Source organism: Grammomys surdaster, unplaced genomic scaffold, assembly GCF_004785775.1.
Source record: "Grammomys surdaster isolate TR1022 unplaced genomic scaffold, NIH_TR_1.0 805, whole genome shotgun sequence".
NCBI lineage: Eukaryota > Metazoa > Chordata > Mammalia > Rodentia > Muridae > Grammomys > Grammomys surdaster.
The window spans coordinates 131,163-143,960 of NW_021605224.1; the positions used below are offsets into that span (position 1 = coordinate 131,163).

The 12,798-nt window shown below is 47.0% G+C and overlaps 1 protein-coding gene across 4 annotated transcripts in view; it reads right to left on the reverse strand.

The window, feature by feature from the left end:
- Nucleotides 1-5,143: 5,143 nt before the first annotated feature.
- LOC114633966 (zinc finger protein 180-like) overlaps nucleotides 5,144-12,798 on the reverse strand; it is an 18,485-nt gene continuing 10,830 nt past the window's right edge. For all 4 annotated transcript variants that reach the window (XM_028782586.1, XM_028782583.1, XM_028782584.1 and 1 more), the window contains 2 exons: nucleotides 10,722-10,842; nucleotides 5,144-8,401 (listed from right to left, as the gene is read on the reverse strand). In XM_028782586.1, coding sequence (XP_028638419.1) covers nucleotides 6,678-8,401; nucleotides 10,722-10,842 — 1,845 coding nt within the window. In that variant the 3' untranslated portion in view covers nucleotides 5,144-6,677. The remainder of the gene's footprint in view (nucleotides 8,402-10,721; nucleotides 10,843-12,798) is intronic.

Below are 12,798 nucleotides of genomic sequence, written 5' to 3' on the forward strand. Positions count from 1 at the left end.
AAAAAAAAAAAAAAAAAAAAAAAGACTCTGTAGTGTATCTGCAAATATGACTGTAGAAATTACTCTGTAGTTTATCCAATTAAAAAAAATAAGTAGACTATAAAGAAGAAATAGAATTACCTAGGAACACAGGATGTAATGATAACAATCATATATTTTTTGGTACATTCAGTAAAATTTTAACCTATGTTTTAAAAAACCAAATTTTACTTTTTCCTTAAATAGATGTGCTAAAAATAAGTAAATTAAATAATGACTCCACATCCAATAAAGCTCTTATAAGAGTTATATTTATTAATTTCTATAAAACTCTTACAGTATTTAGTATTAAATTTTATATTACATCCTTATTGCTTATGGCCAAGCATTTCTCCATCCCTTCCAGAATTTATTCAAAAATATTAAGGTAGCTTCATAACTGGATTCGCCAATAAGAGAACTTCATTCCTCAGAAGCGAGGGTACGGACTGACAGAAGGATGCTAACGTTTACCCATGTGTATTAGTTACTCTTCTGTGGTTGTGATAAAAACACCATGGAATCTTGTGGAAGAAAGCGTTTATTTTGGCTTTCAGGTCCATAATGTTAGGGACAGCATGCCAGCCTTGCCAACAGAAGCATGAAGCTAAAAGCTGCCATCTGAAACCCAAAGCACAAGGCAGAGTGTGCAAACTCCTCGGAGGCTGACCAAGTCCCCATGACGTACTTCCTCCAGCAAAGCTACACCACCTAAACCTCCAGAAACAGCACCCTGCCCTCTAAACTGTGGACCTGGCATCCAAAGGCCAGAGCCTACGGGGTCATTTCTCATTCAAACTACTGCACCACCACCACGTTCTCTGACGCCTCGTTCCCCTGCAGCACTTTCCAAATAAGGGATTAAGAAGACAAGACGCCGGGGGAAACCGGACTTCAACAAACACCCCTACCCGACCCCCATAAGACATAGGGGGTATTGTACACAACCGCTGGGAACAATTGTCCCAACAAAACCAAAACAAGTCGTTAAGGCTTTTGATAATGGGGACAGGCTGGGTCGGAGCTCTGAGACCATCCGTGGGTCACTAAAGCTTCCTGCTTTTCTGAAATGAGAAAAGCACTGATAGCAAATGTCCCATCTCCTACCATGCGTCAGCTGTTTTGAGCCTTACAGGAAACTCTAGATCACTCTTGGATAGGTACCAAGGCGTTTAGGAAGAAATGGAGGCAGAGATGGAGAGTCTGAACCCTACTGCTGAGAGATGGCATGCATCGCTGAGTGGGGCTAGGGAGGCGCTGGGGATGCACAGCGCCCAGGAGACCCTCCAGGCAGGTGACTGTCAACCCCTAGCCAGGCCTGAGTCAGTGTGCGCAATCGCAGCACACTCAGGCAGGCTCCTCCAAAGTCAGGTCGCTTTCTGCCTTTCTGAGGCAGATTTCCTTACCCAGGACACACGCCTGGTGGCTATCGCCCAAGGCAACCCGAAAAGGATCGCGCAGACTCGGGAGGGGTCAGCAAAGGGGAGGGCTCACCTTTCTGAAAGGAACAGGACCAGGCCTCGCACACCTGGGGCGGAAGTGACGCTTCCCGCAAAGGCAGCCGGGACTACATTTTCCAGAATTCCTGCAGGGAGAAGGGAGGATACATAGTCTCACGCAGAGGAAGTTATTCTTGCACACTCCCAAATTACATTTCCACGTTTGCCGTCCCGAGTAGGGCGGCCTCAGTCTCCTGCGGCGGAAGTTATCCTATTATCCGGGGGATGGGAGGGTCATGAACTACATTTCCCAGAATTCTCAGGGTCCTTTCTCGTCTTCGCCGAGCGGAAGTGCCATGGAGTACAGAGATTGGATTGAGTCTCACTTAGAAAGTCCAGAACGGTGTCCTTAGCGTACCCGAAGCCAAAAATCTTCCAACCACAAAGCTTTCCCTGATTTCTGTGGAAGACTGTATTAAACGGCGCTTTTCTAGAACGCGTCAGGGACTGCATGGGCCTTCTAGGCTACAGTTCCCAGGATCTGCAAGGCAGTCCTTACCCCTAGTGGACTTCCCTTCGAGATCATTTGCATAGTCCTGAGCTTGGGCTTTCTTGGGCTGATTAATTCTCCTGATTGCTAGTCACCTTCAGCTTCCCTACCTCCACCCACGTTGTAATCTTGGAAAAGAAAAGCTTTTCAAACGTGACACGAGGGCAAACTCAAACATAGCTAACCCCCACCCAGTCCAAGAAGTTATCGTATAAGAAGCACGGAGGCAGGGATACAGAGAGCTAAATCAAGTACAAATAAACCGAATTAATAATTTTAAATACTTATTTAGTGTGGTGTGTGTGTGTGCACGTGCACGCACTTGAGTACATGTAAATGCTCCGTGTGAGTGTTGTGCCCAAGAAAGCCAGAAGAGGGCGTCTGTTCCCCGCCTCCCTCCCCCCAAACCTGACTTTTTACAAACTGCTGTTGGCCAATTGGCGTGGGTGCAGGATCCTCTACAAAAGTAGTGTGCGGATGAGTGTGCAAGTGTGTGGAAGCCATAGGGCAAGTTGGAGTTCTCTTCCAACATGTGGGTCATGGGGATCAAATCAAACGGTCAGGACTAGAGGAAACATCCTTAGCTGCTGAGTCATCTTACCAGTCCAAAATAAAGTTATTTAGCAAATGATGGAAATTATTCAACCAGGCCGGGCGGTGGTGGCGCACGCCTTTAATCCCAGCACTTGGGAGGCAGAGGCAGGTGGATTTCTGAGTTCGAGGCCAGCCTGGTCTACAGTGTGAGTTCCAGGACAGCCCAGGCTATACAGAGAAACCATGTCTCGAAAAACAAAAAAAAAAAAAAAAAGAAAAGAAATTATTCAACCATCTGTTTAATTAGTAATCTATTTTACAGTATAACTCTTGGGACCCATCAACCACTACCCAGGAGGTGTGGCAAGGCATATGGGTTATTCATCTATTTAACAAGACCAAGGACCCAAAAAAGAGATACACATGGACACACACCCATGGTCACTAAAATTCTTCAAAAAGGTCTTTAAACGTTCATCAATCCCACTGCCAAACAGACATTTTCAGCATTCTTTTACTAAATTCTTTTACTAAAGAATTTCCTTTGCTCAATCAAACCTTGAAAGCTTCAGAGGTCTAACTTGTAGCCATTTTGCCTTCATATTAATTTATACCAGCATGATTCCTTCAAAGCCTACTGAAATCCACACATAAAAGCAGGTGTTAGGGCACACACGCCTTTAAGCCCAGCACTTGGAAGGTCAAGACAAGCAGACCTCTGTGAGTTCAAATCCAACTTGGTTGACAGGGTGAGTTCCAGACCACCCATGGACTACAGATTTTAAAATCCAAAAATAACCAACAAACCAACCAACCAACCCAACATCAGTACTTCTTTCTAACATTGGTTGTCATCTATAACTCAGGGGGGGGTAGACAACAAAGAGTTCATTGTCTCCTAGACTTTCAAGCCTTCAATAAAGCCAAAGTGTGGAGAACCTTTGCTGTTTTCTTATCTGAGTTCAGACGGATGCTGCTTTTGGACGAGGCCCAGCTCAGAATGTCTCTCATGCCAGATACACTACATCCTCTGACTTAATTCTGTCAGAGGACTCTCTAAAGCAGTGGTCCTCAATCTTTCTAACGCTGAGACCGATTAATACAGTCCCTCATCTTTTTCTGTTGAGGTGTGGTCTGTTGCTATGTACTGTAATGCTGAATTCTGTACCTGAAGGTCTGGCTGCCTATGAGCAAATCCGCACACTTACCTGCTTTTGTTGTGCAAATCTTGTTTCTTAATTTAAAACTATTGGTTAAGTGGAAAGGGTACAGCCAGTGACTGAAGGGATTAGAGGCAGGTGGATTTTCAGTTACCTGGTTGGAGGTTACAGAGAAAAAAAAAGAGGACACGGGTGGGAGATGGGGATGGGGGTGCGAAGGAAAGGAGATGGAACATGAGCACCTGGCCAGCAGAAAGAGCAAGTCTTTGGGGTACAGTGCTGGGGAGGTAGCCAGGCCAGCAGTTAGAAAAGTAGATTAGGGGTTACCTCCCCCTTACCCCCACTCCCAGTAACTGTCAAAGTCAAATAAAATAAGCATTGTCTGAGTTTCATTCATTTGTAAGCTCAACGGGGGTAAGTTTAAATTGGTTGTACTATACCCAACTATAAAACCATTTTCATTGCTACTTTATAACTTTGCTGTTAGAAATCATGAACATGTTTTCCAAGGGTCATAGATAACTCCCTTCCCCTGAAGGGGGTCACAACGCACAGGTTGAGAACCACTGCTCTAGAATCATCTCCTACCATTAGCAGGTAGTACTTTCTGCTTCTTTTCCCTACTTCGGGGAATTCACGACTAAGTTACAGTGCACAGTTCTCACTAGACAGGCTATGTCTTGCAGGAACCATGTTCATACAAATTAATGTAAAGCCAGAAAAATTACAGATCAGAACTGTGATTACAAGGTTTTGAAATTGTTTCAAAGGAACTCTTCCCTGGTCCTTCACCTCAATTTTCAGTCTCCTTTTAAGAGTGACCTTTCTAGCTGGGTGGTAGTTGTCCATACCTTTAATCCCAGCACTCAGGAAGCAGAAGATAGATCTCAGAACCTGGTCTACTTAGGCACGCTTGCTCTTGCAGAGGACCTGGATACAATTCCCAACCCAAACAAGGAGGACCACGATGATCTGTAACGCCAGTCACAGGATATGTGATACTCTCTTCTGACTTACATGGGTACCAGGCACACGCATGATGCAAACATACCCATGAGTAAAAAAGTTATACACGTAGGCTAAGTACACCTTTAAAGAATTAGGCCAGGTGTGGTAGCTCTGGCTCTTAATCCTAACAGTTGGAAGGCAGAGAATACCTGAGGGCAGGATACCATGGGAGGGGAGGGGAGCAGCACCGGGAGCACATTGCTTTGGAAGTGAAGGAGCCACTTCCTCTCTGTGTTGTCCACAAAACCCCAGGCCTCAAACACTTTCTGAGGGAAGTTCTCTTTGCTAATGAACCACTGTCACTTTCGGGATCCCATAGACTCTAAGCCCATGGGAGTGACCAGTCCAGGCTGAGCTTAGTGGAAACCACTGAGCCCCACGGGGCATCTAGTTGGCCATTCTTTAAAAACTCGAACAAATGGGACATCTGTTTCTTTTTTTGCTTCTGATAGATTTTTATTCCTTGTACCATGTTATAGCGCATCATGCATCTCCGAGAGGTAACAACGTAAACGACAGTATCAATAAATAGACTATTATCCCTTTTCAACTGCGGGCTCTACATAAACATTTTCTCAAGGAGGTTCCACAGAGTCTCTATACTCTTGACATGTGTTTCATTTCAATTGGTCATTTACCTTAATTGTAGAAAATCTGCACTTGTAATAGAAGTGTACAAAACGGGTAACAAACTACCAGTCAGGCAACTACGCAGACGGACACGGTCGAATACCATGATCCAGTAGAAGGTCTAAGTCACCACAGCACGTCCACCAGTCAACGGTTCACTTAAGTCTTTTTTAGGAAAGGCCATTGGTTTTAGATTTAGGTTCTCTGAGATTCGGGTCTGAGTGCTTTCTTTCTTCAGGGAAAAGAACCAACACTTAGTATGTATGCCGGAGTACACATGGGACGAGCTTGTTGGTTCTTTCAAGACAGTCTTGCTATGAAGTACAAGCTGGCTTTGAACAATTCTCTTGATCCAGCCTCACTAGTGATGGGCATTTAGCACGGGCTTCCCTCCACGCTGGTCCAAGCTTAACCCTGCTTGTGGATTTCCTGAAACATGTAGCTCATGGCCAGCATCCACAGCAATACTGTGGAGGGCTTTGAGGGCAAGGGAGTCCGTTCTGTGGCTAAGATGAGCTTGATTTAGGGGACTAGGGCCCTGACAACTCAATGGCCACCTGTCACTCTGAGGCAGTGGCTCCTATGTTGTCTCTTGACGGCACGGAATGACTAGTGAGGACAGCAGAAGGGCAAACAAAGCTTTGAGCTAGAAAAGGCGCTCCTTTGAAGAGCAGTAGGGTACTCCAAACAAGCTTACGTTTGGCTATGACTGGAAGCTGACTGGTTAAGCCTGCAGAAATGAGGGATCGAATGGCTCGTCTGCCTGAAGTAAATAGGTACAAAGACTCACCATGGGGAGCTGTGGTGGGAGGTCGGGGCTCAGCCACCCAGTACCATGAAGAGCCAGAAGCAGGAGAGCAAAGCTGGTGGCCAGCAGTTACTTTCCTAAGTAAGAGCATTTTCGAACACGTTCCTCCTAAACTAAATTTACAGAGTGTCAGCTTTGCAACAGAGAAGCTGTGCTCTCAAGGACCAGGCCAGAACTCACAAACCAGAGGGCTTCTGCACTAAGCTTGCAGTATTTGATCTAACATTCAGTTTTTCTAAGTCTAGCTTCTGCCTTCTCTGTACACACAGTGCTTTGGGAAACGACTTCTGCCAGTCAGCAGGTGGCCTTCTCGGATCACCCCTGCTGGCATGTAAGGGCTTTTCTTCTCCAGGGGCCTCATATCCTCATCTGTCAGACTGAAGGCCTTACTCCTGTCACCAACACAGGGGAAAGGAAAGGGTCTGTGTGCACTCTTCTCACACCGTCACTCCCGCCAAGTGCATTCCTTCAGACCTAACTTGAGAGGACTGGACTGACAGGAGTCCTTGCTGAGGACTCCTGGACTCTGGTTAGGACTTACAGGTCTCCTCACTGTGAGTAGCCTGGTGCCTACTGCGCTTCGAACTGCTGATAAAGGCTTTCCCACACTGGCTGCATTTGTAGGGCTTTTCCCCAGTGTGCGTTCGTTGGTGGACGATAAGCCGGGCACTTAGGCTGAACGTCTTCCCACACTGATTACACTCGTAGGGCTTCTCTCCGGTGTGAGTCCTCTGATGCTGAGTAAAGCAGGAGCTCTGTCTGAACGTCTTCCCACACTGGGCGCACTCGTAGGGCTTCTCCCCCGTGTGCGTCCTCTGATGGACGACCAGGACGTAGCTCTGACTGAAGGACTTCCCGCACTGCTTGCACTGATAGGGCTTCTCTCCAGTGTGAGTCCTCTGGTGCATGACAAGGTGTGAGCTACGGTTGAAGGACTTGCCACACTCGTTACACTCGTAAGGCTTCTCTCCCGTGTGGGTTCTTTGATGAGACACCAGCTGGGAGCTCCAGCTGAACGACTTCCCACAGTAATTGCACTCGAAGGGTTTCTCTCCTGTGTGAGTCCTCTGATGGGCGACCAGCTTATAGCTCTGACTGAAGGACTTGCCACAGTGACTGCACTCGTAAGGCTTTTCTCCAGAATGAATTTTCTGATGTGCGATGAGTTTGTAGCTCTGGATGAACGACTTCCCACACTGGGTGCACTCGTATGGCTTCTCTCCCGTGTGGGTTCTTTGATGTGCGATGAGTTTGTAGCTCTGGCGGAACGACTTCCCACACTGGGTGCATTCATAAGGGCGCTCGCCAGTGTGAGTTCTTTGATGCACCACAAGAACGTACCTCTGGGTAAAGGACTTCCCGCACAGATTGCACCGGTACGGTTTCTCTCCAGTATGAATCCTCTGATGAGAAACGACGTGTGAGCTCCGGGTGAAGAATTTCCCACACAGGTTGCATTTGTACGGCTTTTCCCCCGTGTGGGTTCTTTGGTGTGCAATGAGATGCGAGCTCCAGCTGAAGGACTTGCCACAGTACTTACATTCAAAGCGTTTCTCCTCAGAGTAGTTTCTCATGTTTTGAGGAAGAGACGGACTTGGGGCGCTTTTACTACATTTATACTGGCCCTCTTTAACAAGAAGCGTCTGTTGCTCATTGAGAGCTATGTTATGGTTCAAAACTTGCCCGCGCCCTTTAAAACCAAAGGTTTTACCTTCCAAATGAACCTTTTGGTTTAGATTTAGGGGCACACCTTGGCTAAAAGGTTGGACACGACCGTTAAATTCATAGGCTTTATCTCCTTGGGGGGTTCTTATAAACGGAGTGGGGTGAAAGCTCTGTGGAACTTTCCCAGCTTTGTCATCGTCAAGGAGATCCACGTTGTCACTGATCTTTTGGTGACTGTTTGCAACGACATCACCTTGATGTGACTTTTTAACATGTGATGCCTGTTTATGTAAATGATTTCTGAGGGATGTCATGGGGAATGAAGGCCGGCTGGTACTCAGGCAACTCCTGTCAAGGTCATGACCCCTGTAGACAGTATCAGGAGGACCAGCTGTAGCCTGGGTAAAGGCCACCTCCTCTTGCTTGTCCTGTTGTTTCTCCAACTGCTCCTTACAGTCACGGACTTCTCCACATGAAGACAGCCAAGGGTCTCTTGCCAACCCCTCTAACTTCAATCCATGGGATGGTTCTTCATCGAAGACTGTCTGCTTTGAGGTTGTTTCTTCCATTCCGTGTACAGCTGGCAAGTCTGGAAGACAGTACAGCAAGACACCTGTATTAGTCACTTTTATCACACTGTGACCAAATGCCCAACAGTAACAGGCCTACAGAGGGAAGACTAACTTTGGCATACGGCTCAGAAGGTTGAGACTATAGTCTCAGTCTCAGGACTATTACTTAGTCCCAGGAGCTTGTGCAGAAAGAACATCATGTCAAGTGGAGCGAGTGCAAAAGGTTCACTCTGTGATAGCTAGGAATCAGAGAATGACAGAGCACAGGTATGACCTAAGGAACACCAACAAAATGGCCCCTTTCTTCAAACCAGACCCTTCATTCTGGTTTCTAGAACCTTCCAAAATAGTGCCACCTGCTAGAAAACATGCATTTAACACATGAGCCTGTGGGATATACTTCATATCCAAACCACAAGAACATGCTATACATCCCAGCTCCCAAGAAAATTAGAGCTAGACAGTGAGATAAAGCTTACAAGAAACTACAGAAGATTTACGAACTACAGAAGATTTACGACTTACGTACCCCTAACCTGGATTGAAAAATGAAAAGAGAGAGGGCAGTGAGTTCAGAAGTGCCACATCCCTGGCCAGCTGGCAGAGGCAGAAGGATCACTGAATTCGAGGCCAGCCTGGTCTACAGAGTGAGTTCTAGGACAGCCAGGGATACAGAGACCCTGTCTCAAAAAAGAAAAAGAAAACAAAGAAACAAAGAACCACAGCCCAAAGGCACAACAGAGTCTTTAACTCAAACTATCTGCATCTTAATTTTCTCAGAACAAGCAAGACTTTAAATACAAAGGGTGCTAAAAACATGAACAAAACAAAAGAAATAAAGGCCCTTTGATCCGTGTTAGTGTTAGACACATGTTCACTGAAAAGCTCGTGGCTACATGTCTTAGAAAGCTCTGGAGGCCTGAAACTGGCTAGCACAGTGTGTATCAACAAGCCATTAACACAGTATATTTGTGAACGCAGGAACTTGTGAATGGGGCAATATTAACCCCAGTTTTCCAAACACCTAATGGGCTATGGACTCAGGATTCCTGCGATTTCTACAGAGATTAGAGGTTTGTACACAACCTGATACATGAGAGTTGCCATGGCTTCTGGAACACCTACGTCTGTAACGAGGGTAATGAACCAATGAAGATACAGCCACAGTGGGGTCGGTGGTGCTGGTCGTCAGCTGTTCCATTCGGCAAAACAGAGGTGGGGAAAGTACTAGACTCTCACCTAGAGTTCAGTCACCAAGTCCTCCTGCCCCAACTTCACGTATCTTGAAGAGGTGCTAGATCAGAGTGAGAAGGCTTAATGGGACCTGGGCTTCTGTAAGTTTCCTCCATGCTGAGTGTGTGGCTTTTTGAAGACTAGCTGCCTTCAGGTCACCTCTGTCCCTCTAGTAATGTAGTTAACATACTTGTTTACCAAGTTGGACTTGGATGTCAGTGTCTGCTGAGTACGGTCACGGGGGACAGACTTTCTGTACATCTCCCTGGAAAAGTCACATGAAAACTGGACAAACGCACTGATAAATTCTGTATATCCTTTACCTTGCTTTAATATGCAAACTGTGCGGTTTGGAACGAGTGACTGGACTTCGGATATTTATGCTGGAGACAGAAGAACAAACACTGAGTTTGGTCCCAGGCTTTGGTTGTTAGGATCTGTGAAGACTGAACAACCTCAAACCCAATAAATTATATTTTATATAGATTTGCATTTCCAGGGTGGGCAGGGTCACCTGTGTTAAAAATTCTTCAAGACTGCAGAACATTCTGCAAGAGCATAGGAATGCCTGGTCTGCCAGTGCTCCCAGACCTCCAAGTACCGTATTGTGCTTGCCCCATCACTATGTCCCCAGGCCTTCCAATGCAGTCAGGCTGCAAAGTTTCCCCCTGTTCCTTAGGCCCTGGGGGTCCCCCAGACTTTCCAGCATCACCAGCAATCCCCTCAACACTCAAGGAAACACTCTCAGGAGTGCAGCGAGAGTATCTGGGAGGCACTGTGAGCTACAGAACACCTCCGAACCTTTCCAAGGGCTGCAGAAAGGACTGACATACAGGAGTGCCAGCTCCAGGTCTGGTCCGAGAATACCAGAATAAATTCTCTGGGCAGCATCTCCAAGAACATGGAGAAAGATTCCTGAGGTGCATGGCCAGGGAGCCAGTGCTCCAGGTTGACCTTTGATCTTTATCTGCGTGCTATGCTGTGTTCCTGAGCACACAAAAGAAACAACCGTAAAAAAGTGAATCTGGCTGCTGAGCCCCACCACTTAACAGGGACGGAAAGCACAGGCAGATATTCCTTTGTTTAGAGCGGCTCAGTACTCACCCCACAGGTCCCTGTGGCCTTCGAGGAGCACAGTTCTCTCTGGGGTTCTCTGGGCATTGCTCCACGTGCTCTGTCCCTCCTCCGTAAGGTCCACAGTCACAATCTTGAAGTCTGTGCTTTCCTAGAACAGCACACACATTCCCGCTTAGCTGGGCATTGGTAGCTTTTCTCCAGTGCCCATGGACTCTAAGCACAGGGGAGTTATCCTTAGACCATCTGCATCCAAAGCATCCTAACCAGGGTCCAAAGCACTGCTGGGCTTCAGATACTGGGTCTGCTTTTATCTCTTACAGAGGAACATCAAACAAGAAGTATATAGATTCTCTTCAGTTTGTTTCCTTACTTATTATAGACTGAACCCAGACCCTCACACACGCTAGGCAAGTGCTCTACCACTGAGCCATGTTACCAGCCTTTAAAAAAAGTTACTCAGGGGCTGCTGGAGAGATGGCTCAACTGTCCAGATCACTTGTTGCTGTTGCAGAGGACCAGGGTTCAATTCCCAGCACACATATGGTGCCTCACAAACACCTGGAACTCTAGCACCAGAGGATCCAACATCCTCTTCTGACCTCTCTACAGGTAAGAGGCACACGTGTGCTGTACATACATGAAGACAAAACACTCGTATGCAAGAGATAATATAAACTATTTTTATTTATTATTTTATGTGAATGGATGTTTTGCCTGCATTCATTTGTGTGCACCATGTGTGCCCAGGGCCAGCAGAGGCTGGAAGAGGAGGGCGGAGCCAGCATTCTGAATCACTGGGCCGTCTATGCAGCCCCGAGATTTTGACCATTTGTTACCGTCATGTGTCTGTGTGACAGAGGAGCAGGAGCCTGCGTGTGCCACAGACATGGTGAGGCCAGAGGAACAGGCTCTGGCTCTTGCCTTCCCTCCTGCTGAAGCAGTGCTTGCTTGTTTCTGCCATGTTGCCTGCTCCAGGCTAAGGTAACGTGGCAGCTTCCTGGAAAATCCCCTGGCCACTTACTTGGTCACTGGGGCTGGTGAGATGGATCAGGGGAGAAAGGCACTTGTCATTAAGCCTGACAACTTTGGGGCTCACAGAGAAGGAGAAAAATGACTCCAGGGAGTTGTCTTCTCCTCCAAGGAGTCTAACCTCCACAAACACGCTGTGTACCTACTGCTGCCCACTGAGGTCTGCACGTCACTGTCTGCCTCATTAGCAAAGTTTAGCTGTCAGGTAAATCTGGCCCAATGCCTGGTTGTAGGAGGAGCTAATGGTGGGAGGAGTAAGGAGAGGAAGAGGAGAAGGAGGACAGGAGGAGAAGAAGAAGAGCTAGGAGAGGAAGGAGACAGAGGGGAACATGGAGGCGGATGTTCACGTGTCTGTAGCAGTCAGAGGTAGTTGGTATATCTAGGTTGGGTATTGGGTTACACTTCTGCTTGTATGGGCAGCTTGTTACTGAGCATTACCAAATACATAAGCTTTTGGATAATTTAAGCATTAGAATCTCATCTTCCTACTGGGCCCATGTGGATGGTGGGATGGTCTGGGCAATGCCTTGCCTTGCGGAGAGACAGCGTGGAAGATTGGCAGAGCCATCTCCCACGCTGGCGTCTCGTGGGTGGCAGGGCTGGTGTTTCTGGCTGGCCGTTTCTAGCTGCAGCGTGCACGTGGGCCCCGGCCGAGAAACATGGCGGCTGAGCTAGGCAGAGCTGCCGCAGCTTAGACAGTCGGCTGACCAGCGGCTGATTTAAATAATTACTGCAACACCTGGTTTTCTAAGTATTGGTTCATTATCATTTAGCTCTCCCAATGGGTACTGTACTTTAGGGAACTGATTTATTTCTATATAGCAGCAGAGTATAACTAGCAAGGAGACTGTATAAACCACAAACTCAAAATGCTTACTCTCTGACCACTGACATTAAAAGCAAAAAAATTATAGAAACATTACTGTTCTGTTTGGTTTTGGAGAATAAGGTGTGAAATTCACTAGTGTAAGATACAGAGGAAACTTCTCTAAGGTAGATGAAAGAAGGGATGGGGATATGTCTTTCTACTCAGTGGTAGAGCCCCTGCCTAGAATCCCCCAGTGAGGGGCTGGGG